Raw genomic sequence first — 26703 nt, 5'->3', positions numbered from 1 at the left:
GTGTTTAAAAACATCATAGAAAGATTTTTGAAAAACATACAATTTTAACGATACTAAAAAAAGAATAAAAGTGCAAGGATACTTAAAAAACAACCTATGCGAAAAAACTTATTTTCATACATAAAAAAAGAAATATTTAAAACTGCATAACAAAACTAAAAGTAATTAAATTTTTTAAATCTAAATTTATATAACAAAGTGCTTCTCCTTAGACATCCAACTTAAATATTCTCTACAAATATTAAAAACAAACAATATGACAGCAATGAGATTTTCCCGGCTATCTCCTCTGGCTATACTGGCTACCGCCACCTGCCTCATGGTCCTACTGCAGTTCTGCAGAGCTACAAATGCCGACTATCCTGGCGTCATTGAGTTGGTCGGTTATAGTAATCGGCGCGCACGCACGCATTACATGCCACCTGCCGGCGACTTTCCCACAATCGCTCCACCACCCGCCAAAATTCAGGCCGATATTGAAACGGTTAAAGCGAACATCGAAAAATACAATAAACTACTCACACTGGATACGAAAAATTTGCCGGAATCGCAAAAGGATATGCTGGAGCGCATAGTCGAGCGGGTGGCACGCCTCAAAGAGTCACTGGACATAGACGACACCGAGCGCCTCACAGCATCAACCAAACCCATTGCGAACGATGCACCCGCAACCACCGCTTTTAATGCTGGCAGCAGCGAAGAAACGGCAGCTAAAAGTACAGACATAACCACGGAAGCCTCAACTAATACCGAAGCCGAGACGGACCCCACGCTAGTTTTGGACGAAACTACACTCTTGCAACTGCAGACCTCTATGGACGAATTGGCTGCTGCACAGGCGGCAGTAACGGCACAAACTCCCTTTGCACGCGATTTACCCGCCACAACGGAGTACAATTTCAATGCAGCTGATGGCGCCGACAACGATGCTGAACAAACGGAGAGTGTCACAGAAAATGGCGAAAATGAGGACACAACTGAGAGTTTGCTAGCAGGTGGCACATCGGGTGTAGATTATCCCACCACTACTGGCGATCCGCTCACTGATGCCACCGATGCCGATGATCAGTTTGTTGCAGCACGTTCTAACAATAATATTGCTGCTGCCTCAATAAGAGCCGAGCCAGAGGAATCGAACGGTGGCATTACCACAATTGGCAGTCAGCGCACACTCACCACTAGTGGTAAATTGACGAAAACGCGCGCCACAAAGCGGCCTGGCTCCGCTGGTATTACTAAAACGGGCAATACGAAACGTGGTCAAAAACCTGGCACTACTGCTGGCATACACCGACACACAGGCAGCAATAAGCAGAAGTTGGCCACTACTACCACACAACCACTGCAAGCCTACCAACGGCCACAACAGCAGCACCAACAGTCGAAACAGCCACAATTGCAATACCAGAAACTACAGGCTCCACAGTTGCCGTTGTCAGCCTCTTCGCCCTTGTATCAGGCGCATAAAGTGTCTGTGGCATCGCCTGCAACGCTTGCCACAGATAAGACCTCTGCTGCAGCTACTGCTGCTGCTGCTTCTACAGTGTCCATTTCATCAGCGTCCACCTACTCCTCCACACCGATCACCACTACCTTGGTCAACAACTATGGCAATGCGAACAATGACATGGACTACGAGCCGCAAGTCAATACGTCGGCGTTAATTGATAGCCTGAATAATGCACGCGAAGAGTTCTACCTGCAGAAGCAAGGCGTCAGCAATAAGGATAAGGTGAGTAGGTACACAAATGTTGGGGCCATGATTGTAACTGTAAGCGCGGGGCGGTACTGAGTGCTACTTGCGATATTACAAGTAAGTAGGAAAAGCGTTTGCTAGCGTGAGTTTAAGTGTGAAATGGTGTCAAGCGTTCCAGCAATCAGACATTGGCGGAGATGTCTGGCGTGGATAAGAAAAGAAAAAATATTATTATTTTTTTAGATATATTTATTTACACAAGTACAGCAATATTTATTAGGTTGTTATGGTCGGCTGTATATTTTTTTCGGAAAATTGAGATATTTTTATTATCCAGTTCAGCCACTTTTTTTGTTTTTGACCCATACACGCCATAATTTAAAGCCATAATGCTCAGAAGAGAAAGGCAGCTCATACGAAAAAGAAAAAAACACAAACAAAAAACACATGATGTTCTAGCTCTTTGCAAAAGCAGTAATACGCTCCTGGTTTAATCGAATTTTTGTGCAAAAACGAGTGCAAATAATAACCGAATTTCAATTCGGGAACTTAGGATTCAATTGACTTAATTTAATTCGAATGTTACAGAAATGTATTTCAATTAAAAGGTAACATCACTACAGCGCTCGAAAAGGACTGATTTTAACGATTTATAAATAAAAAACAGTATAGTCCAATATAAACTATTCGGATTGGAAGTAGATATAGTGAGTGTTTGAAAAAGGAGGGTATTTTGGGAGTATAAAAAACGACGAAGATTTGTTTTGAGAGATACACTAGTGCTCACATAATAAATTCGGACCATCTCTTCACAATATTCGCAAATATTTTTCATGCCGAATTATGGAAAACCCCCTGTAAATGGAAGCTTTGTGCAAAACTGTCAAACATTTAATAAGTTTGAAAAAATTATCGTCAGAATGCCAACTTTGGAATCAGCAGCTTTAGAAAACGTCTGGGTATGTTACATATTTTATTATAATAAAGTGAAAGTTTGAAATCGCTGAAAAATAGCGTTGATTTTTGACAATATTCTTCATACTGTCCTGAGAATGTTCTTCCACATTAAGCAGATGTTCGGAATTTTGCATGAAAAATATTAGGAATTGACAATATTGTAACAAATGAAGTGATCCAATTATGTGAGCACAAGTGTAAACATTTGTAACTAAAAAAAAGTTTTATCATTATAATGCAAAATGATGGCGATGTAAGCTAGCAGGCTAGTTTGTCGGAAAATTTAGAAAAAGGAAAGAAAAAGTGCGAAGTACCAGTAAAATTTCAAATCATTGCACGCAACAGTGTTAAATTAATTTAATCGTAGTTTCGAAAAAAATACATTTAATGTTTTATAAACACCTTCTTTACTCCGAGGTGCTTCCGAGAGCAAATTTGCTTTTAAACAAATTTATACTAGAGAACGAGCTGTGTATAGTTTTTAATACCCTAGGATATTGTTTAATTAAAAAAAAGATAGATTCTGAATTTAATTTAAATTTGAAAATTTTCTATTACTTCGCTGCTTATTTTGGACCTTAGAAATTTGGCATAACATTCCGACACTAAGCACAACAAAAATATGTGTCTTGAAAATGTTTCTTCTTCCCATAAAATTATCTTAAGCCAGATTATGCTACTTATTCCTCTTTGATTTAAATGCACTTATCACATCGCTCCAGTGTGGCCTACTTAATGTCTTGAGTATTTTTGGGATAACTGAGATGTTAAGCCCTGACTATGAATTTCTTTGCGTAATTCGGAAATCCTGGCACTTACAATACTATCATGAACGACATTTTCTCGCCTTTACTAAAAAAAAAACTATTTTCTTATTTGTTAAATCATCGGATATTATTGACGGATATAATTGACGTTGATGGCCTATGCTAAACCATTTAATGAAATCATTTTGAAACAAGCAAGTAGAATAAGGTTGTAAAGCGACTTTTCTCGAACATGCACGTGAGATCGAGTGTAGAATCCTTCTGGAAGATTGACATGTAAAAATGATGAGGCGCGGTGAACTTTCGATACTGATCAGTGCTTTATGCTATTCACATGCAGACACAAAGTTAGTTAGATAATCGAGTGGATGAAAATATTCCCTGTGCTATTGTTCTGCCACATTTGAAGCTCATAAATTTCTAAATTTCATCAACTAAAGAAACACTGGGAAACACTTTCTCCTACTGGAATGAGCTTTGAGATATGCAGCCATCTGTTCGGCAAATGAAATGTTAAATGAAAGACCTTTTTGCTAACTACTCACAGTCGGGAAGAAAATTGAGCGTTACCTGCTTAAATATTCATTTTAAAACTAGTACTTAATATCCACTAATCTATCAATAGAATAAGCTTCCTGGCACTATTCGCTTTCACCGTGTTTACTTAGAAATCTTCACTTACATACGAGCTTGCTTAAAATTTTTGTTTTAACTTTTTGACTTCTCAAATATTAACCTCACTGGAGTTCCAGGTATCAGCGGCATGGAAAACTGCATCAAATATTATGCAGATTCTTGTTGGGCATTGTGTTTGAGTTTTTGAAACTTTATTATCAATTCATGACTTCTCACATTGGATCGACACTCTGAGCTTTCACGTTAGTATACAAATAGATAAACGGCGAGCAGTGAGGAATTGCGAAAATAAAAGGCAAAGTGCTGATAAGGAAATTTTGTAAACTGTCTAAAAACTCTACAGATTTAGTTAAAAAGGGCGGGACAAAATGTGTAGATCTAAGAGTTGCGAAAGCAGATCAGCTTAAAAGAACATGCCGAAATGGTTCCACCGCATCAGCCTCCATACAGCTAATGTTTATGAAATTATGAAAATTAAAATAATGGAAAATATCAGCTTCAGATTCCCATAACTAATGAGATATGAAGTTTTGTGATGCCCAAAAGATCGTTCGACCACTCGTGATCAACACCGGAAGGTGCCCTATACGCCGTACACTGAAAAGCGCGGCATATCGGACTTACAGACTAACGAGATCAAAATAAAGTTAGACACGCCATGCTTAGACACGACATGCTACAAAACAAAATGCAAGTACAAACGCCGGAGCTCAAATAACGCACAGAAAGCCTTTCTACATGCAAGATATGACTTTTCGAAAAAGTTACACAAGTTTCAAAGAGGAAGAGAAGAAACGATTTCTGGAACCGTGCAGCCCTCGATATTTTTAGATCACGCTTTTTAGTTGATCAAGCAAAACTGATCTGACCCGTCGACGAGCTGATCATCGTACAGAAAATCTATATTTTTACCAATACACATTTGGCTGGCTCAAATAGTCATGAAAATAAGAAAGTAGAAACGAGCAAAGCTGAAGAAGATAGCTGCAGAAGATAACTGATAGAACTATTTTTAGTATTCCATTATTGGGCGGTACTTACTAGACACACATCGACCTAATTTGCCTTAGAACGCTGTGAAGCTCTACATTTTCGATCGTGACAAACTTTTCTATGGCACTTTTGCAGCCTACAGATACCTATGGGTAACCTTTTGAAACGCAGTACTGCCAGATTAACGAAAATCAATACAGCGACTAAAAATTCAGAGGGTCTCGAGCATATACACCTAACATTCGTCAACTGCTTGCAGAAAAAAGAAAAGCCTGCGAGGAAAACGGCTCTATTTTATACTGTACAAGGCATTACTGCAGGGGGATGCCCGTAAGTGTGTAGATGTGTATGTAAGCAACTGCGCATGTCGCTTAAATTATGAGATCAACTTTACCGGTGAAAACGAACAGTAAATGGCAAACCAATGCAACAGTAACAGTAACTACAACGAGCCGTGATTGTCTGAACAGCAATAAGTACAACAAATATCGGAAGCAACAACACAATTTTTTGGTGAATGCCACTTGTTGCACAGAAGAAAACCATTTTACAGGCGACAACAAGAGCTACTCGTACAACTGCATTTTTTCTATTATTGCTGTATTTTCATGATAGTTGTTATTGGAATTGATTGTGGTTATTGCATTGAGCTCGTGGCCTTTCAAGCAAAGAGCAACAGAATACAAGTTATGAATGCCTACTCATACACACACCATGATGTATATATGCACACATATGTATGTGTGTATGACTTTAATGCTGGTGCTTGCAACGCAAATCAATTGTCATAAAATACGCCACTTATACACACACTTATTTATGGGCATGCGTTTACAAACAATTGTGCAGATTTGCTATTCACAACAATAACTACAGCAATAGTAATAAACGTACTAATAAAAACACAGTTTGCGCTGGTAGAATAACGGCAATGGTAATAGCCTATCGATAAAAAAAGAGTAATGGAATAGTTGAGGACAAGTACTTGTTACTGGTTGATATACATAGATTCGAGAAGATTCGTTTACGATTATTATACACATTTGGCGCAGACATTTCTCGCACACTGTATATGTATGCGTACATTCTCTTTTAAACAAGGATGAGTATTTGGAACGTACACTTGACACTTGTGCTCAAATAATTACGACACTTTATCATCTTTCAATATTCGCAGTATTTTTCAGCTTAATTTCTTTCGTGAATTTTTTATAGAAATATAGTTCATTGCATAATAAACGCCTTTTAAATCAAAGCTCTAAACTTTGAAAGAAATTCACAAAAATTTAGCAAATTTCAAAACAATGTCGTTAAAATTTTAAATTTTTAAAAAAGCCCATTAAATTTTAGTTTAAAACCTGGATTACAAAGTTTTCGGCGCAACCGCCAGGTGACACTTTAAGTGAACTGATTTTAGTTCTTTTTTCTGTTATTTTTTGTTAGGCTACCATTTTTGTGATTAAGATTCGTACCAAAATTGTATCGCCTTTACTTGACATTTGTAAAATTTACGATAGGAGTTTGTATTAAATTCTGCGTTAAAAATAGATTCAATGAAGCAAGAGTAGCATGAACTCTTCAGAAGAGATCGGTAAAAACAAATTTTACCATGAAAAATATTGCTTATATTTTTAAAAAGTTAAAGCGGGTTAAGTATGTGAACGAAAGTGTATATATTTGGTATGTACTCGTATGCGCAAATGCAAAAGAATTGAACATAGTTATAGAGAATAGACAATTAGCAACGAAGACTTGAAACACTAGCCGAGTAACAACCACTGGAGATAGCGTAAAAGTGTTTCGTAACTTTTAGTTAGAATTGGTTAAAAACGATTAATTTGCATACTTTCCCAAATAGCTAACAGCTTTCGACTTCAGCCAAGTATACCCTGACTTTTAAGCAAAGCTCCTGTTGGATGGATTGTGAACCCTGATGGAGCCGCTTCGACATGTTCGTCGGAAGAGTTCACTTATGGTATGACTGCAAGCATCTATTCACCAGGAAGTAAGTGTGCATACACGCATATATCGATTTTAAACAAAACGGTCCGCTACATATATACTTCTATAAGGCTCTTGAAAAACTAATTGAGGAAGTGACTGTAAGCTTTGCCTCGGAAATGTCCACGGCTGCATCAGATAAGACTCCATTTTTTGATGCCAAAAACAATTTCCAAAAAATTATACCATAATTATACAATTATATTATAGTTATTAATTTTTAGATAAAATAAATAATAAGTGGCAGAGAAAGTAAAAGTAATAAAACTTTATTCTTTGAATGTATTGGCGGCACCTGTAAATATTAAATGAATATTAAATAAATAAAAAAAAAAAATAAGGCGCTTCAAGAAAAAAGAAAAACAAAACGTTTTTTGGGCCATTCTAATATTCACACAAGGTCATCATATCTATTTATGTATGCATGTTCAAAGCTGAAATATTTGTAACAACCAAATCAAAAGACACGAGGTTACGGAGGGTGTAATGGCATATTATTTAGCTTGGCAGTTGCTTGAAGTATCCATTTATTTGGTTTCTTGTGTTTGTTTTCGGCTGCTTTTTTGGTGCTCGAAATTCTTCTTTTTCCATTTTCACAAAAAACTAGATCGTATCACGTAATGCGGCGGCCGTCGACGACTAGGTTTGTGCGTCACACCCGAACTATTTGTTCTACTAACGGTCGTCGCTTAGTATAGACTTTTTCGAGATTTCGAAATCTGTGTCTTAACCCGTATTTGCTCAGTCCATTCAGTATTTTTATTTATTCATTTATTTAGAAACTTTAACGTACTTTAATGTAAATAAGTTGGAGTTTTTTGAAATTCAACCGAACAAATGTTGACCTCCACTCCGGTTGCTGCCATATATAATACAAGCATGCTAGAGCGCTATCCCGAAAACAAGCGTTCAATTTTTAATGGAAAATTATTATAAAACCGAAAACTATTTTTTTATAAAAACCAAATGTCAAACTTTGTGCAAGGTTCAAAAAATCGAAAAATCGATTTTTGATGATTTTTCCCCCGACGGTGTTGCGGGTTTTTTGCATTAAAGTATTTATGTACTTCAGCTAACCAATAAAAGTGACAAACATACGCCTAGGGCATTAGTTATATATGTATGTGCAACAAAATCCGAAATAATTTATAAAAAAAAGTACATTAAGTCATAATGGAACATTTGGATAAAAAAGAAACGGTCAAATCATGCATCAGTAAACTGTCAGACCAAACTAAATTTTAAAAAGACTTTTTATTACACTAAAAATCGTACTCAATGCAACTGATCGGTTGCGTTGAAAATTCTGTGTTAGGATGTCAAAAACTCTTAAAGTTGCTAGACAGGATTATCAAGCGTTGATGTGGCATTATTTGTACGAATAAAGACTATGCAAAGGTTACCACCGCATGTGAAGTGCAGCAGATAGAAAGTGATTGAAGTGGAGTATCATTGCAGTGATGGAAGCGCAACGTGAAAGTGCTACCTAGCTGCCGATTAATAGCTGAGTTTAAGTGGGTACTTTAAAATATAAAAACAGCGTAGTAGTAACGTAAATAGTCAAATAAATAGTAACATAATATAAGAATTCCTGGCACTAAAAAGAAGATAAACTATAAAAGCATACCGCTGAGAGTTCAAGAAAAACGAACTCTTAATCGTTATTCGCCGTGCTACAACTGGTACTGTCTTCCTAAGCTCTCCACAAAAAGAAAAGGATCGTAACCCCACCCAGGGTCCGATCGCTTCGCCGAAGATTTCCGAAGGTTCTATCAACCATCCCAGCTGCTGTTTTCATTTAGGCATGACAACACTTGTCTCAAAGAAATTGCTATTTTTCTTAGGCTCGCTATTGTATCAACATGATTTAATAAATTAATGCCGGGAGAACTAGCCTTTCCTTTAAGCAGAGCGTCATTCATATTCCGTGAATTAAAACGGATTATAAAAATAATTTTTGGAAATATCTTGATAAGAGCGCCATCTGGCCGATGTAATCTGCAGAGTAATATTTTCAGGATAAATGAAATGAAAGTCACTTCACATTTGGATTATCCGTCCCGGAGATGAACATATTGAAGAAAACGGAAGAAGCTTTCAAGAATGATCGTATTAGTTGTTTCATAGGCCAATTCTTTTAAACTGTTGCAGGAAACGCTAATTCGCCTATAGGTTAGTTGATTGGTTTAATTAGTGATTCGCCAAGAATGCAATTAGCGCTTCCTCACCATTTTGTTGTCGCATGCTCGCTACCAGCAAATTATACGGGTTATTCCAACACGACTATATCCAGTCTGTGAGATTGAGAAACCTTGTAAGGGTGTTTATGTCTGTACCAGCCAGATTACCGTCTTTTTGCGAGCTACATTTTAAGAAGCAAAGAGAACACACTATTCGTAGATTACACAGTTGAAACTTTGATTTGTTGAGTATCGCTAAAAATCGATGTTATTCGGAAAACAATTCGAAACGATCCAATTTCTCAAGATGAATATCGTCCAAACTACTTGTGAGATAGAACCAGAAACCCACAATATATTCTTCCTACTACTATTATGTATTTCATAAGCAACAAGACTATTTTTATTGTAAAACTATCGGAAGTAGACGAGTGTGGAAGGAAAGGAACTGAGCCAAGTGCTGTAAAAATCGAGTGCACGCCGTATTTGATTTCCTGTTTTCTCAATTTGGGGAGGAAAGTAGAGCACAGTTACTAAAAGTAGGTGGAGTAATCAGAACACCTCCAGAATTTCGCTTTCAGCTCGACCAACACTCGTTGAACAACGTGCACGGAGACGCTGGAAGTCGACAAGTACAGCCGATTCCGCACTTTCTGGAATCGACAAAAGGTCACAGGATGATTTAGGGATATATTGGGGTAGAATCGGAGTAATATTACCTTACCCTGACTCTGAATTAACCTAATAAAACAATAATGCACCAAACGGGATTTAGTTTCTTTCATTAAATCTCATTTTATGTGGACTACGCTGTAAAGTTCCCTTCCTATAAAGTACACTGCTTCATTCGGTTATATATGTATGGTATAAGTGAAAACTATTACACACCCATTTCCTCATAGCCTTCTTTTGTTTGATTCAATCTGGGCTAAAATTAACTGTGCATCTTCTACTCGCAACTCATAGTAGACAACATGTAGGTGATCTTTTGCATCTTCAACATAGAAGACCATAGTAGCTACTAAAATGAATTAAGAATATTTTTTACTTTTCTTTTAGTCTTTACAGTTGTCTGTCGCATACATATTTGTTTTTGTTTAACTTTCTTATCTTTCATATAGAAGTGTGGTTTGCAATTCGTTACTACTGACCTATAAATTTCATTCCTTCTCTATGGTCAATGCCATTGGCATTTGTGGTGGAGGAGTGGTCGTTGCCACATAAATTATATGCAGCATGCACTCTGCCTGCAACAGACCAAATGCCATCAAAAACCACAGACTGCGGCATATAGTAGAAGCATTTCGCATCATATCTGCTTCATCTCCTGCATATTTTTTTCGCTTGGATCAATTCTTGTCGTTCACTTCATTGGATATTAGTGCCAATACTCGTCTTCGGCGGCGACGTCAACATCATCATCGTCATTAAAGCAATTGTGTGCCATTCGAAAGAAAATTCGCAGCACAATTGTAATGGAATATCATTAATTCACACAGCTTCGTCTCTATGCCCGCTGTATTGTTGCAACTAGGTATTAATAAAAATGTCATGGTAATGGTGGCATGCTTAACGTTCTCCTCCACTTGTTGCTATTGTCATTCGTAAGATTGGCCAACAAGTCACACTCACCCAATTGTAATTCACAAACAGTCCATTCGGAGCCGTCGGCCAAATTGACTTTCTTACACACATACATATATTAGGGGTCTTTCAAGTATAAGCTTCTTTTCTAAATTCAAATTAAATACAAATATTTTGAATAGAAATATATTTTCTGTTTATTGGCATATTTGGTGGAATGTTTAGAATTTGTGACAGACATCGATTCATGGGTGAAAGCGTGGAAATAACATTTATCATACACAACCCTCGTGACCCTCTGCCCAAATATGTCAATAAACAGATAATTTGGAAAATAAACTCGTACTTGAAAGAACCTGTAGAAACATGGATAATAACATACTAGCATACCTAAATATTCATTTTACTATGCCACATTTTGTCTCGCTTTTGCCAATCAACAGCAAAACTACAATAGTATTTATGTTTTATTGCCGACACACATATGTAAAATGGCTTCATTTGGCTTACCTGAAAAGAGATAGAAGGGGAAAATTGTTTAGAATCCAGAGATACATAAATTTATAGTAATAAAAACTTTACAATAATAAAAATAGGCCGCTGCTATTTGCGGCGATTAAAGAAAGCTTAAATATGTATTTTTTAATTAAAATAACAAAGACCTGCTTGCGCATGTAATGGTTTAGCGGTAATTAATTTATTATTCAAGTTTGTTGTATTTAAAAAATACGCAACCTGGTGACTTTCCTCAGAGACATAAATAAATTAATATAAATATGTATGTGAATAATATTAAAAGGTAAAAAAATATTTCTTATTGTTATTTAAGTAGTTTGGTCATTCAATATTGAATTAAAAAAAAAAAGTTTTTTGAATACCGAATCTTTTTTAGCACTAACTATTACTATATGACAATTTACAGCATTCAACTTCTAGGTTAAAATTCTGTTTTGTCTGGCTCTCCTTCACCCTAGCAAATAGCTATTGTACCCACAGCTTTATGAGATCCGAATTTGACTAATAAAATCCGTCTTCAATTCGTCATACCAATGTTAGCTAATAGCAAATCGGTGAAGCAACTAGCATACATTGGCAGCACTGGAAAGGTCTGCCAAAACTGACATTTGTTTGGAACCACTTAATGAATATTAGTAAGGCTGCGTTCAGACATCGACTAATCGAGTTGCATGCATTTATTTTTTTGTTTGTCTACGGTATGCTACAACAACATTTAAAATAAAAAGAGCACAAATCGCGCCGTCCATTTCCTCCTTTCAACAACCTTCCCCGACAACCTATCTTTCACAAGTTACAAGTTGTCGTATCTAAGAACACTTGTCTAATACCATTAAAAAATGGTGGCAGCATTGAAAGTACTGAATTATACCAGTTTTATGAGGTATACCCATACTCGCTAATGATGAAGAGTGCTATATAACTTTGTTCTTGTTTTCACATGCAAATTTTTCGACAAGCGTGCAAAGCCCAAGAATAGCGAGCAGAGAAATGATGAGCCGAAAACGGTTAAAGAAGTTATAACTGCGCTGCGCCATGTGCTATTCTTCATTTTCTTTTGCCAACTCTCCTATTCTCAATAGGTTTATGAAACAGTTGATAATAGTTTGTAGAATTTTTAATCATGAAGCGCTCCTATTCCTAATCGTATATTATATAAAATCAGTTATATACGAGAATTCACTGGAAAGATAAATCGATAAATAATAAATTATATTTCAAAGAAAGTTCTTCTGATCTGCGACTACACATTTTCCCCGTAACATTGTGCTTTATTCTTGTGCTATTTTCTGTAAAATATTTCTTTAATTTTTTTACTACGAAGCTAAGATGATCATCACAACGAATCTTGCAAAGGAAAAACAGTGGTAATCCGTGGCTAAGATAATAATGTTAAAAAATGTCAGCTTCAAGTTGATCGATTGTAACAGACACAAAACCATACAGACTTAGTTGGGGACACCAATTGTGGTCAGTATATTTGCATAGACATACAGATGACTAGTAAAGTGTGTCACTAGCTTGCAGACCTCAAATGGCTCACTAGATAGACGGGAGCGTTTTAGCATTTAAAGCTAGGTGCACCACAGGCCAAATACCACAAAGACAAAAGAATTTCCCGTTTTAATACATTGTTGGTAATAAAAAAGGCCAACCAAATACTTTTAGTTACTACCATAGTTTGTTTTTCCATACACAACTTCTACAACTATGAATCTTTAATTTAAAGCAGTTTTGAGTTTTATGTCGAGGAAAATTAGCATGTCGCAAAGACTGAGCATCAAAAGAAAAGGAAGTTTGTGAAAATGTTGTATGAATTTTTGTAGCGTTGGTATGTCTTTATTTTCTTTTAAGCGTGTGAATTAATTTCAGCACCTGAGACAGTAGAGGAAATTTATGAAGCGCGAACTAAACTTGAAATGAAAGATTCTGAAAATCACAAAAGATCCCTCATTTTCGCCTAACTTGTCTCAAAGAGTCGCTAATGACTTCAGTACACGCAGTCTTCATCTTCCCGCTGTACGTTAAAAACGCTGCTGTTACATGACGCTATGAAGGTTTCTGTATTCTTAATATTTTGGTGGGAAAAATGTGTGGGTGCAGGTCTTTGGCAGCGGGATTCTTGCTGTCTCAATTCACTTTCTTTCCGAATTCGTCACGTCTCATATTATTATTTTTTTGTTGTTACTGCAGCGATTGCCATCGCAAATAACAGAGCTATGTATCTATACAAAAGTATGTACATATATATAAATATTTACTATACATATATGTATATGAGTGTGGGGCTAATTTTCTGGCTTGTTGACTGATAAAATCGTTGAATTATTGCTTGTGGTTGAGATTGTCGCCCACACGCACGCTACGTGATGCCAAAGTTAACTATTATATGAGAAAATGAAAAGTGAATGGCGCGAGGAAGAGTGATGAATGAACTGAAAGAAGGGGTGTGTTGGATAGTGACGATCCCAAAGGTCATGAATTGCGACAAAAGGAAAGACAATAAAGTAATATAGTTGATAGTTAAAGGAGGGGAATATCAAGCAATTTTTTCTTATTTTTAACTTCTTTATTTAATTTTTTAATATTTTCGAGATCTATGGATACTCTGCATGAATTGATGCAGGGTTACCAAAAAGTAATTGTCAAATGGGCCGCAGATTGCGGCTTGTCGATGAATTATATCAAGACGGAGTTCATCCTATTCACGAGAAGATATAAATATCCCCTGCTTAACTCCTCTCAACAGGGTGGCTCTATTAGTGCTCTCTGACAGAGTGACGTACCTGGGGCTAATCATTAACGGAAAGCTAACGTGGAATCCCAGCATTGAAGAGCTGATTATACAAGCAAAAGACGCCTTGCGTAAATGCTAGGGCGCCATCGACCTTTCGCTTAGAGTTACATTCTCATGCTTTAGTTCAATTACAAAACCTGTTTTGTTGGTAACCTAATGTCACTCGCTAGAGATTATACCGCTGGTTCAGAAGCTGGAGTTCGACCCTATCCAGAAGTTTACCCTCATTGAAATCAGTGTAGTGATTCGGAGCACTCCTACTCTAGCACTGAAAGCAATACTGAATGTGGTACTTATGGATATTGCAGGCAAAATAGCCGCTGCACGTGCCGCAATCAGATTGAGGTGTTTGACTAGACTTAAGCCATGAATACTCCCATATTCTTCGAGTTTATCGCTATGGTGACTGATCCATGTACATTCTCCCAGGGTTCGAACGGCATCTTTTCACTTATATTTCGATACGTGAGTAGTGTGCACCGGACACGGGGGTTCACAATAAGCACCATGTTACTCCTCGAAGGGCCGTCCTTATGGAGAGGTCGGAGCCAACTCCGATGGCTCTTGTGCGCCATAGTATTAGTATTAAGCTTCCCGATCAACTTCATAGCGTTCATACAGCTCTGGACTGGAAAGAAGTAAAACAAAATACTTTTTTGCTTGCTAGTTTACGCTACCTCCCCTTTTAGGCGAGTTTACAACAATTTCACAAAACGAGCGTAAGGCCAGAACAAAAGTATTGAAGTCAATTGGACGCACTTATTTAAACCCGTCCGAATTTTCCATCTTCCACAACCCCACGTAAAATTACCTGCTTAAAATGATCACAGAATATTTTAACTCTCTCCCATATAAGAAATTTTCGATAAAATCCGAATCTCTGAACTAACATGCTCTTGGTAGAGTTAGTGTGGAAGGCATCTTCTTCCATAATTATTAGTGTTTGCGCAACCATTGTGTAATTAGCTGATGTCACCAACAAATTTTTGTCACTTTGCAGAATCTAATGAACAAATTACATTTAAAATTTTATTCAGTAGCCAAACGACAAGCTAGTTCTTTCACCGTTATGCCAGAAAGTGGCTGTGACAGCATTCACAGTAAAATAACATAACATAACTTAATAATAGTGAGGACAATCAAGCGGCAACTACAACACTTCTTCCTAGGGAATAGAATTTTAATTGGCACAAAGAACAATTAGACATTTATCCAATCGCTCTGTGTTAGCTAGCGGTTTTCAGCAAAACTTTTTGTCTCAGTAACGGCACACATACATACCATACATACAAAGTATTGTAAGCAACGACCGCAATAGATAGATAGATAGTTGGTCACATACAAGTGGCATTAGTCAGCTAGTAGTGGAACTTTCGCCTCTATCAATGGCCAATCAAAAATAAATCATGCTTAGAACAAGAAAGTTTAGCCAAGAACAAAATGTAGAATGAGTTGGTTGTTGCCGCGGCTGTGTTTTTCTATTGCTGTCGGCGTTCGATCAAAATACCAACTTCGAGTTACATTGAAGTGGCTTTCTTTGTGCTAATTTTGCAGAATATTTTCTAGTTATTGTTGATTAAGCTCTGATATTTGCAGAAATTCGCAATGAACATAATGATTCAATAAAAATTACTAATTAATAGAGATGCTTAATTCAGCGTTATTTGGATTTAAGGCTTATGTGTCCAAACAACTAAAAGCTTTTTTATTTTTTCTATCTCGCATTTGGTGTCAGTCGATTTCGTTGTTGTTGGCTTTGCAAATTCATTAGTTTTCAGCAGTAAATTACTTAAAATAAAAATAAATAAATAATTGGCGAATAAACTTCTGTTAGGTGTTTGGCCGAGCTCCTCCTCCTATTTGTGGCGTGAGTTTTAATGTTGTTTTACGAATTGAAAAACCTACGGCTTAAGCCGACACCGAACGGCAAATACTTTTTATGAGAAACTTTTTCATGGCCGAAATATACACGGAGCTTTGCCATTGCCCCCTGAGGGATGACCACTATTAGAAACAACTGTTTCTATAAGTTAGCTGGATTACAGATTTGAACCAACGTACCCCCGAATGATAGTCATGCACAAATCATTCGGTTATGGCGGCCGCTTTTGGTAGTAATAATAGTACTAAAAATGATAAAAATGCTAATAGTACTCACTTTTATAGGGAAAGTTTAAGTTAAGACTGTAGTAAAATTCATTTTCAGAGGCCAAAGTGCTTTGCTATATATTATTGAATGTTTTTAAACTTTCGCAATCTTCGAGACATGAAGAGGTGAGGGGATATTCTTACGCTTGGCACTACTCTAAATACCAAGTTTCAAATTAGACTATTACTTTTTCGACGAGATATCGACGCATAAACATTTCAATAAAAAAAAAAAACATCAACTATAGAGAAAATTTAATTTTGTGCCATACTTCACTAAGCAAGAACAAACAAAAAGGAAGAGATTCCTTCCAGCTATTAATGTGAATTTTTGTCCAAAAAAACAATGATTTAGAAAAACCATGGACTATTCTAAAAATGAGTGAGTAAATTATTGACGGCTTACACGCTCAGATTCATCGATTAAGGCAAAGTTCTCAGATACATTTAAAAAATTCGAAAAGCTTGTTTTGGAAGGTAAATTGAAAGGCAACAAATCGCAGAAATGAGTGTAGAGCATCTACGAACATTTTGAATTATTTCATTGGTATCTGGGTATGCCTACAGTCCGCGCTTAGTTATCAGCGAAAGATAAGTGCCCAGAATGCTGATGAGTGCTTCAGAAGTACGGCGATTAAGTGAATTTTTGCACATGTTTTGAATTTCTGAACCGAAAATGGAGACGAAACATGAGTTAGGTCAGGTTGTTAGGTTAAAGCGGTTGTGCACTGTGAGGCACACTCAGGCTCATAGCACGCTGTGATGCCGCGTGGGAAACTTGTCCTTATTTCTCATAAAGCCAGTGTGTAATTTTCAAAAATTTTAAAAGATCCATGATTTCCACAATACTCAAATCTCCCAATTTATTAAAAAATTATTGACCTAAAATGGTAAATCTACGTCTGGATAGAGCAGGACAATGGCACAGAAGGTACGAGACAGCTTCTATAGAAGTCATGTATGTGTGATACAGGTATTTGCACACCCATCCTCTAGTGGTATGTGCCTTTTAGGCAGTGAACCGCCATAACTGATTGTCGGCCGATTCTGCATGAGGTTTCATTACGCCATCTTTTATTCGTTGCTCTTACAATTTCCTTAAAAATAAGTGGTTTACATGTTTGTAAGGATATGCCTTGTCTGTGTGCTCAGTCAACTTGGTGCCGAGTCTTGCTAGTTCATTGGTGCTGCAGTTACTCTCAAGGTCACAATGGCCAGGAACCCATGTTACCTTTAGGTGAAATAACTCAGGCATCTTGTGAAGAGAGGTTGTCGACTGCTTTGTGATGGATTTTACTGCCGCCTAGCTATCAGTAAGAAAGGTATCGCATCTCACTGTACCGAGAGCTTCGCTGAAACAAATTTGATGATGTTGAACTAACCACTGAACCACATTTGAAAGGTGACACAAAACATTTGAGAGGGCTGTGCACACTTTACTGCTATTACGAAAATGATTTCGGACATACTAAAGATTTCGTCGTTAAAAAACATCGTAAAAAATGGCAGATTACTTGCTCATAACTGGCTTCAGAAGACAAGACTTAAAGAGAAATAAGAACATCAAAAATCAAAGATATCTAAAAATAATTTCACATCTAATTTCAGACATGTACCCAAAATCGCCAGAAAATTGTATACTAGATGTTTGTCATCCTTAAAATTTTTTTTCAGATAGTTTTTCTCTTTTTTTTTAATTGAGTTTGAAGGAAATCTACCTAAAAACTGCGTAACACTTAGGCCTTTACAAAGGTTTCCCATAATATGCAATAAAATGGGGCAATACCAGATTTCTGTGGATCAAACTCAAGTAAATGTATATTTGATACAAATAGGAACGATGATAACCGAACAAAACAATTCGAATCAGAAAACATGTAAATAAAAATCCTGCAATCGCTCACAATAGCAGAGTGTGACTAGAAGTGATTTTCACAAATCGATTACCATATTTGTATGTATGGCCCAACAAGGCAAGCGTGTTTTTCTTTTTTGCTTTTTTATTTACATTTTTTTTTTTGGTGCCTTTCCATTGCATCCATTTGGTTTGCATGCCGAAAACATCACCACTGCACTTGCAGTCAGAATTTCTCCACTTTGACCAGCCATTGACTTGGATAGAGGAGACAAATTTTGTGAATGTATTTGATGGCGGCAACTTCACCCATTAAGGCGAAGCATTTTTTGCCGTAATTAATAGGAAACTAATTCTTCCATTAATTTGTTTTTATACACGCCAGGGAAGATTTTAAACAAACACGAAATATTGTTCCCTTTTAGCTTTTAGAGGATGCTATTAAAATCTGCAGCTGGATATATATTGTACGATTCCACCGGAACTTAGACTTGATTGTTACCTTTAATTTATGTAAGAAACTGGGAAAAAAACAAGAAAAAATTGGTCGGCTTAGGTCCCAGCTTATTCAGCCTGCTGGTAAATCCAACGATGTTTAGTCTTTGAAACACTTTAATTTTGAAAACTATAATTTTGCCGATAAACTTAATTTTTTCTCGTATTATATCTTATGATATTCTTTGATACATTGTTTTACGCTGGAAAAGCATAAGAGTATTTTCCAGTATAGACATCATCTTTTAGAGCGACATTCATAGCCCAAGATACAACAACTTTTCGCATGCCAATTACGAATTTGAGCCAATGAACGTATCTATCAAATTTCCGTTGCACAGAATGCAGAGATGTGGCCAACATTAGACCATTAACGGGCTCTCAGCTGATTTGCTGACGTAATCAGGGTTATGGCAGTAGTTTGTTTACAAAATGCAAAATTTTGCAATTACTCTCACAATTTTGCTTCGCATAGTCAAGCCTTGTAATCTATCATCCTTGCATCAACCCTTGCCTTCAGGAAATGTGTAAACTCCTTTAAATAGTTCAGAGCTCACGCTCATAAGATTTTTCAAATCGGCTGTACTGGGCTAAGTTTGATACAATTCTGATAGTTTCTGACACATTCCTGAACTTCTATAATAAAAATTTTTGAGTTCTTAGAGTTTTACTAAAAGTTGAAGAATTTTGAGGAGTTATCTTGAAGTGCAAATCAAACAACAAATAAATTAGAAATTTAAAAATTTAGAAAAATAAAATTTACTTTTTCAGAATCTCATTTAGAAGAACTCTCATTATTTGACAACGTTGCCGCACCTCCAACACTTGCTTCAGAGTCCAGAATCGGATGAAAAGTTTGCGTCAGAGTTCTCACGAGTATCTGAAACCGATTGCGAATGTTTCTCGTAATAAGTCGACATTTTTAGGCCTAAACTTGATCAAATAGCATTATTTTGCGCGAGCTTGGACTCATGGCCACACAAGATAATTAAAAAACATGTAAAATCTACACATATATATCTACCAAGAAAGAAGTCGGATAGATCTCAACTGGTTAAACATGCGCATATTCAAACTTCTCGCCGTTTTGATTTTCTGGGTTAACGCGCCACTTCTCTAAAGATATCTCGATAATTGTACCAAATGTACATATTATTTGAATATGATGTACTTGCAAATATGGTATATAACAAGCTACAAGTTATTTGGTACTTATTTTTTCGTTCTCTATTCATGTTTGTTTATTTTATAACGTTTGCTTTGATTTGCGCCCACGCTACTTCAGCAGCTAACTAAGTATCTAGTATGCACTCATGAAAATATACAATATGTAAATGTATGTATGAGTTTATGTAAATAACGACAAAAGGTTTGTGCCTTAAGTCTTTCGTTTATTGTGCCTTCATTGACTCTTTAACACGCACTTGACTTCTAACAACCGGCAAACCAATTTCGTTTTCAACTAGTCGAAAGCGTTTTGTAGGCCACACTGAGCGAGACAAACACCAATTTTTTCTCTGCTTCAATTCATAGAGAGGCTTAAAGCGATTTAAATGCGTTTCTGAGGTTTTCAAGCAAACTAATTTCACTTTTCGTTCAGTAAAAGAGCTGATAAGTCTTGTGTTGCGTTTTAGTTTTTTTCATAGGTATATATTATATTTTTTTAAATTGTTGAGGAAATAAATTTATATTTTTTCTTTTTATCTCCTTTGAAGAGCTCTTTTGACCTGTCAGCAGATTTGTGAATTGATAAATTACGTTTAGGCGAAAACGTGCAACCTTTTGCAGCTGCCGCTGAAAATGCATACGAGTGAGTTGCTTTTGTATTTATGTGCAACAGCAGAGCAGTATTGAAGCAGGCAGGCAGTTGTTGCACGGTGGCAGTCTTTTACATAAGTGGTTTCATGAAAGTAAGTAGGTGACTTTTAGAAAGGGCCATCGTCTTTTTAGGAGATTAGAAACCAAACAACGAAATACCAGGTTCATCGGACATTTTTACTTTTATTTCGGATTTTTGTTGTTGTTGTTTTAGTTATAATGAAAATGGAAGAATTTGGAAATTTTATTATTCATAAATTAATTTATTGCATGCGCTCTTGCAATTTAGGTTGTCGGCACTTTTAGGCAGGGACCGTAATTGTTATGAACTTTATCACAAAAAAAAATGAAGCTTGATCATTATTTTGCGATTTTAAAATTTGTGATAAATAATAATAATAAATTTCTGACTTTTATTGTACAACTATTTGTATACATTTTTTATCAAAAATAAAACTCATTTTTCGAGTGTTATTCTTTTGCTCTAAAATAATTATTTTGTGAGTTATTATTTTTTGATCAGAAATAATCATTATTCTTTGAGTTTTAAATGTGTTATGAAAAATGGTGATTATTTATTGATTTTTTTCGATCGAAACAGAAACTATTTTCTCTCCCAGTCGCAAGTATTAATTTCTTAGTTTTACTTTTTTGGTAAATCGAAAAATTCAAAACAGTCTTACATCACCCTAACTCACGCCAACTTTTTTGCAGGTTTCCGCAATTTATTTGTTTCTTATTTACTTTTAATATGTTTTTAAGAAATAGGAGTTAAATGAATGAAATGAAATAAAAAAAGCAATAAGTTTTCATTAAAATGGCAAACCTTGTAATAAGCATTTTTAGAAGAATTTCGGGTACGCAGTTTTATAGCCCATTGAATTTGGTTGCGACAAATGCTAATTATTTCAGATCGAAAAAAGAACACTCGAAAAAAGAGTTTTCTTTTTATCAAAAATATAGCTCAATATATGATTGAATTTTCTGAGTAATTAATTTAAAACGAAAAGGTTTTTAATAATAGTTTTTAAAGATATCGTTCAAATTTTTTTAAAATCGGCATAAAAAATATGCATATATTTGGATGTTCTTATTTTTTTCATCGTAAATACTAAAATAATGATTATAATTGGTCCCAAGTTTTCAGAATAGTTAGGGGGCGGAGATGAGATTTCATCAATGCTGTCATAAATCTGAGCTTTTTCCTCCAATCTCGAGACGCCAGTGATTTTCCGGTCCGGTAAAACCCTATATTAGATGAAGTGAATCCCGGGATCCCGAAAACTTTTAAATATCAAATTCAAGGTAATAAAAACTTATTTATTACAAGATTTTATTACAACAAAAGCATGCAATGAAACTGGTTTTAATTTCCTCATTTCGGGTGTATTTTTAGCTACACGAGAACTATCGATATCGATAACATTTCTATTCAGCAAGGTTTGGCAAGTCATTACGAACCGTCTTACGCCCGAACAACGCTTCCAAATTGTGAAAATTCACTTTGAAAAAACAAAATCTGGTCACGAAATACATAGAGCGCAGTGTTGATAAAGGCGCTGAAATATCGATTCACCGTCAATTTCAAATTGTTAGCCTCTGTCCTTTGACTACGTGGAAAATTATACATAAGATTCTTGGCTAATATTATTATATATATTTTCGTTGACTTACTTCTAATTGGCGCTTACATCCACTTTGGGTGTTACGCCGAACTCCCCTTTCGTATTGACTTTGTTCTCCAAATGACGGCACCAGCGGAGAATGTTTTGTTTGAACTAAGCTAGGGTGTACTTTGATCAGTCACAAAGGAATAAAGCCAAAATTTTGGAGAATACTTGAATGTCTCAAAGTGAGGTCAAGCCGGTAGCTCGAATTTCTCAGTCTGTTTGCGACACGTGCCGCAGCAGTTCTGCTTGCAATGTCTATAGGTACCACATTTAGCATCCCGTTGAACGCTAGAATAGAAGTGGTACAAATCGCCCAACTGATTCCAATGAGAGAAAACGTTTGAACTCTCTCCAGACTCTTTACCCACGTCGTTCTCTTCAATAAATTCTACCAGTCAAAGACTCCACTTTGTAGTAGTATTTTAGAGCCAAATACAACTCACAACGAGAGTAAATTTAGAGTAATCCTCTCAACCCAACTTCCTCAACAAATTTTAGAACAATGACGAGACCAAACCCCATTATCACCAAACCATTTGTGTACCTGTTCCGCACAGCCTATTAGCGTTGAGGTAATGTTCATAACTTATAGGTTAAGGTGTGGATTTTAGTCGCCTCTTACGGCAGGCATCCGTTACCGCATGAAAATTCTAACCGCCTTAAAGGCTTATAGTAAAAACCCCATTTATTAATTCCGTGGATGCATTGAGCGATTTTTAAGGCCGGCGGGCCAATTAGATGTCCAAAATTCAGTAGTTTTCGCGAAGCGTTGTAGGATGAGAAAAAAAACAATTAGCCAAATGAAATTTTAGAGATAGTTTAATATATATTTGAACTAAAAAAAAAAATTTGTACAATCTCCTACAATATATTGTAAGCCGAGTTATCAATAGATTCCCAGAGCGCCTTGCCACTGAAGTATCCAACTTCTGTACAAGATACAACTTGCAATTTTCATCTGAAAACAAAAAAAAAAAGATTATTAATTTTGATGTAATTATCTTCGATGTGAACTAAGAAAATTGGGAGAAACACGTAAAATTCGAATTTTTGGGGAAGGTAGAAAAAAAAAGTGGTTTTTCAAGGAAAAAAAAAACTCTTCAACTGGCTAAAAAAGTCGCTTAAAAAAAGTTTTTGGATGTTTTTTTTAGTTCACATAGAAGAGAAAACAATACTGAAGATAACGCATTTTGAATGAAATGGATAGCTCGTTTAGTTTTTTTGCAATCGTGTACATAAATTAGGTAAAATCGTGAAAATGAAAAGCCGAGAAAACGCGCTTCAAACTACAACAATAAGCGCACGGTTGCTCGACGCCGCACTACGCTCGGCTCTGTAGCTCTGCAAATACTTGGAATTTAACTCTGAAAATTTGTGTCTCATGTTCTTGAATATCTAAGCTATTGATTTCAGGAAAAAAAAATCGATTTTTTTGACCTTTTAATTGGCCCGCCGGCCTTAAGAAATTTTTCACACTTCATCTTGTATTCAAGAGATAAATATCGGTAAAACGGCGTGGATTCGATTTGTAGCGCCATGGATCTACACCCGTATAACATATAAGTACAAACATAAACTGACTGTTTTTTTACCAAGCAAAAAGACTTTAAGATGTAGTTAATTTTATGACTAAAGATACCTGAAAGTTGGGATGCCCTAGAGAGGGCGGCCAGTTTTATTTTTGTCTTGCCTACCAACGAACATAGATGGTCACTTTGCAGTAACAGTAAAAATGCAAGTAAACTTTTACTGATAACTGGAAAAAAATCCAGTAATACTATTTTTTTACTTTTTACTGAAAGAAATTGCAGTATAAATATTAATAATGTAATTACTAATCCCATCTATGAAGATGGGTCACACAAAAACTATATATTTTGATGTAGAAATCTTATTATTACATACTAGGTTCGAAATAGGTTGATTCGAAGACCAATAAATTATATATCAGATAACGTTCAAACTAGTTTTTTGTTTATCAGACACTGTAAATTAGTGATCAAATAAGAAAAAATCAAATAAAAGATAATCCTTTTTTAAGCTATTTATTGAAAGGAAAAAAAGTTAATCTGCAACTATTTCACATTTATAGACAGTCCGCCGGTTATACTTCCTTTTTAGGAGCTATAGCTGTTGGAGCTTGAACTTGCTGTGTAAAATTCCTTAAGGCTTATGGCGTTTGTCGCCATAGCCGAATGGGTCGGTGCGTGACTACCATTCGCAATTCACAGAGAGAACGTCGGTTTGAATCTCGGTGAAAAACCAAAATTAAGAAAAACATTTTTCTAATAGCGGTCGCCCCTCGGCAGGCAATGGCAAACCTCCGAGTGTATTTCTGCCATGAAAAAGCTTCTCATAAAAATATCTGCCGTTCGGAGTCGGCTTAAAACTGTAGGTTCCTCCATTTGTGGAACAACATCAAGACGCACATCACAAATAGGAGGAGGAGCTCGGCCAAACACCCAAAACGGGTGTACGCGTATATATGTATATATATGGCGTTTGTCAACTAGATAATCAAGCTAACCTCGAACATAAATTATTTGGTATTACAAAGGTTCGAAAAACGCTTTGTCCCGTTATGTTTTCAAAAACGTTTACTCTTTGAAATTTATCAAAATGTTCAACCTTTTAGTCGAAAACTAAAGAAAACTTTGCAGCTGCAGTTTTATAGCCCCTTCAATTTAAGTACAGTAAAGTGAAAGTTTGAAGTGCTCGAAAATCGCGTTAATTTAAAAAAAAGTTTTAGTCATAGCATTGTGTATTTTCTTCCGCATGAAGCCCATTTTTTATGGAGGAAAAATTGAACATAGAATGCTCGATTTTGTCAGCCACGGCTTACCAAAGCATCTGTATTTGTTAATTAGAAGTTTTATGAGTAGTAAAATTGATATTCGCCTTTTACTGCCCATGATAACGTTTTGAAAATAAAGCAAAAATGTTACTCAGACCAAGCGAATCTCATTCTAAAGGAGAGCCCTTTGCGTATTCTTTAGTTACAGTTAATGAATGGAAAGTGTTAGATGATTGGAAAGAGTTTGATAATTGGACAGTTGTGATTCGATGGCAGTTCGGGACACAGCGGGTATATGTGGAAAGCGAAATATAATACTTTGGAAGACAATACTAATATTTTTACCCAAGCGAAAATGGATGGTGGGTGAGGAGTTTGGAACTATTTGTGCATGAACATTCTATGATTTCTTACTTATTGTAATTTTCTAAAACTGGAACCAAAAGGTCACTTTGAAATCTCTACTGGAAGAATTTTTGGCTGTCGACTTCATACATAAACGATCACTGAGCGTTTGCTACCTGCTAAAGAAGCATTGTTATCTGCGTCTTGTTGTTGTTTCCAAAACGGAGGGACCTACAGTTTTAACCCGACTCCGAACGCCAGTAGATTTTTTTCTTATAAGCAGCTTTTTCATAGCAAAAATACACTCACAGGTTTGCCATTGCCCATCGAGGAACGAACGCTATTAGAAATGACTTTCTATTATTTGATGTTTCTTGGCTGGAGATTCGAATCTGGTATTTAGAAAAAAAACCGATTTAAAAAATGTGTTTATAAAGAGTGCATGCATCATTTATTATTATTCCTTTGCATATAAATTGAATCAAATAAAACTATTTTAAAACCAGTTTTCTTTGATTTTCAGCAAAAAATTATTAACATCAAACATAACAGGATATTTCAATATGTGTTTAGTTTTTACAAAAACATAATCCCGAAACCCCGAAATGACACTAAATATATCTCGAAATTACGGGATCAGCACTCAACTCTGTATACAGGCATCCCTAATATTCACCCTCTGCGCATTGTCGCTTCTGCTGTTTCTGAGCCATTTGAACGAAAGTGATGCCCCTGCTGCTGCCACCAAACTCTTTAGTTCTGGTCTATAAATTTTGCTTTCTAAACAAGTCATAGCCGGTCTTCCGATTGCTATATGAACAGGCATAAAATAACTTGAAAACTGGCTACAGTACATAAAAGCACAGCAGTAACAACAAGCAGTAGCTTTGTTGGTGAATTCTTATGGCACCGATGAGCCCTCTTGCCTTGCTAACTATTTGTGTGGCTTTTCATTCAGCAGCAATTTAATTTTTTTCTCTTTATTCCTTTTTTACTTCCTCCGCTTTTTGTTTAAATTCTCCACACCTGATTTCCCACTGCCTGTTTCTTATATGCAAACCGCTTACAAAATCTAAGAGATCTCTCTAAGAATTTGCTGTTAAAGTATTGCAGTAAATAAAATGTGTAGCCAGCTAAAAAAACATTCAACATCGATTTCTCTGCATTGATTTCCTCATTGATCACCATGGGCCATAAAACGGTTGCCATTTAACGTCCAATAAAAGCCAATTTTTATGCTTCTTTCACTGCTTGCTTTGGGATTTCAGTGGTTATTGCTTTTGTTTTTTTTTTTGTTTTTTGTTGTGTTTTTGGGTTTTCCTTCTTTCTTGCTATATTTTTGTCATGTACTATTTTCTGGCTAAACCATCAAAAACAACGAAAAAGGAAAGCACCTTTAACCCTTAGGCTCATTAATGTTTTGATAGTAGTGGCTCGAAGGAGCGGCGCCG

General features: G+C 36.1%; 1 protein-coding gene across 1 annotated transcript in view; it reads left to right on the top strand.

Moving 5' to 3' along the window:
* Window positions 1-265: 265 nt before the first annotated feature.
* The window catches only part of LOC128862512 (uncharacterized), a 119555-nt gene continuing 93117 nt past the window's right edge, over window positions 266-26703 (top strand). The window contains exon 1 of the mRNA XM_054101175.1: window positions 266-1732. Coding sequence (XP_053957150.1) covers window positions 266-1732 — 1467 coding nt within the window. The remainder of the gene's footprint in view (window positions 1733-26703) is intronic.

The sequence above is a fragment of the Anastrepha ludens genome, chromosome 4 (assembly GCF_028408465.1).
Source record: "Anastrepha ludens isolate Willacy chromosome 4, idAnaLude1.1, whole genome shotgun sequence".
Lineage (NCBI taxonomy): Eukaryota > Metazoa > Arthropoda > Insecta > Diptera > Tephritidae > Anastrepha > Anastrepha ludens.
This window is presented reverse-complemented; position numbering and strand designations above follow the sequence as displayed.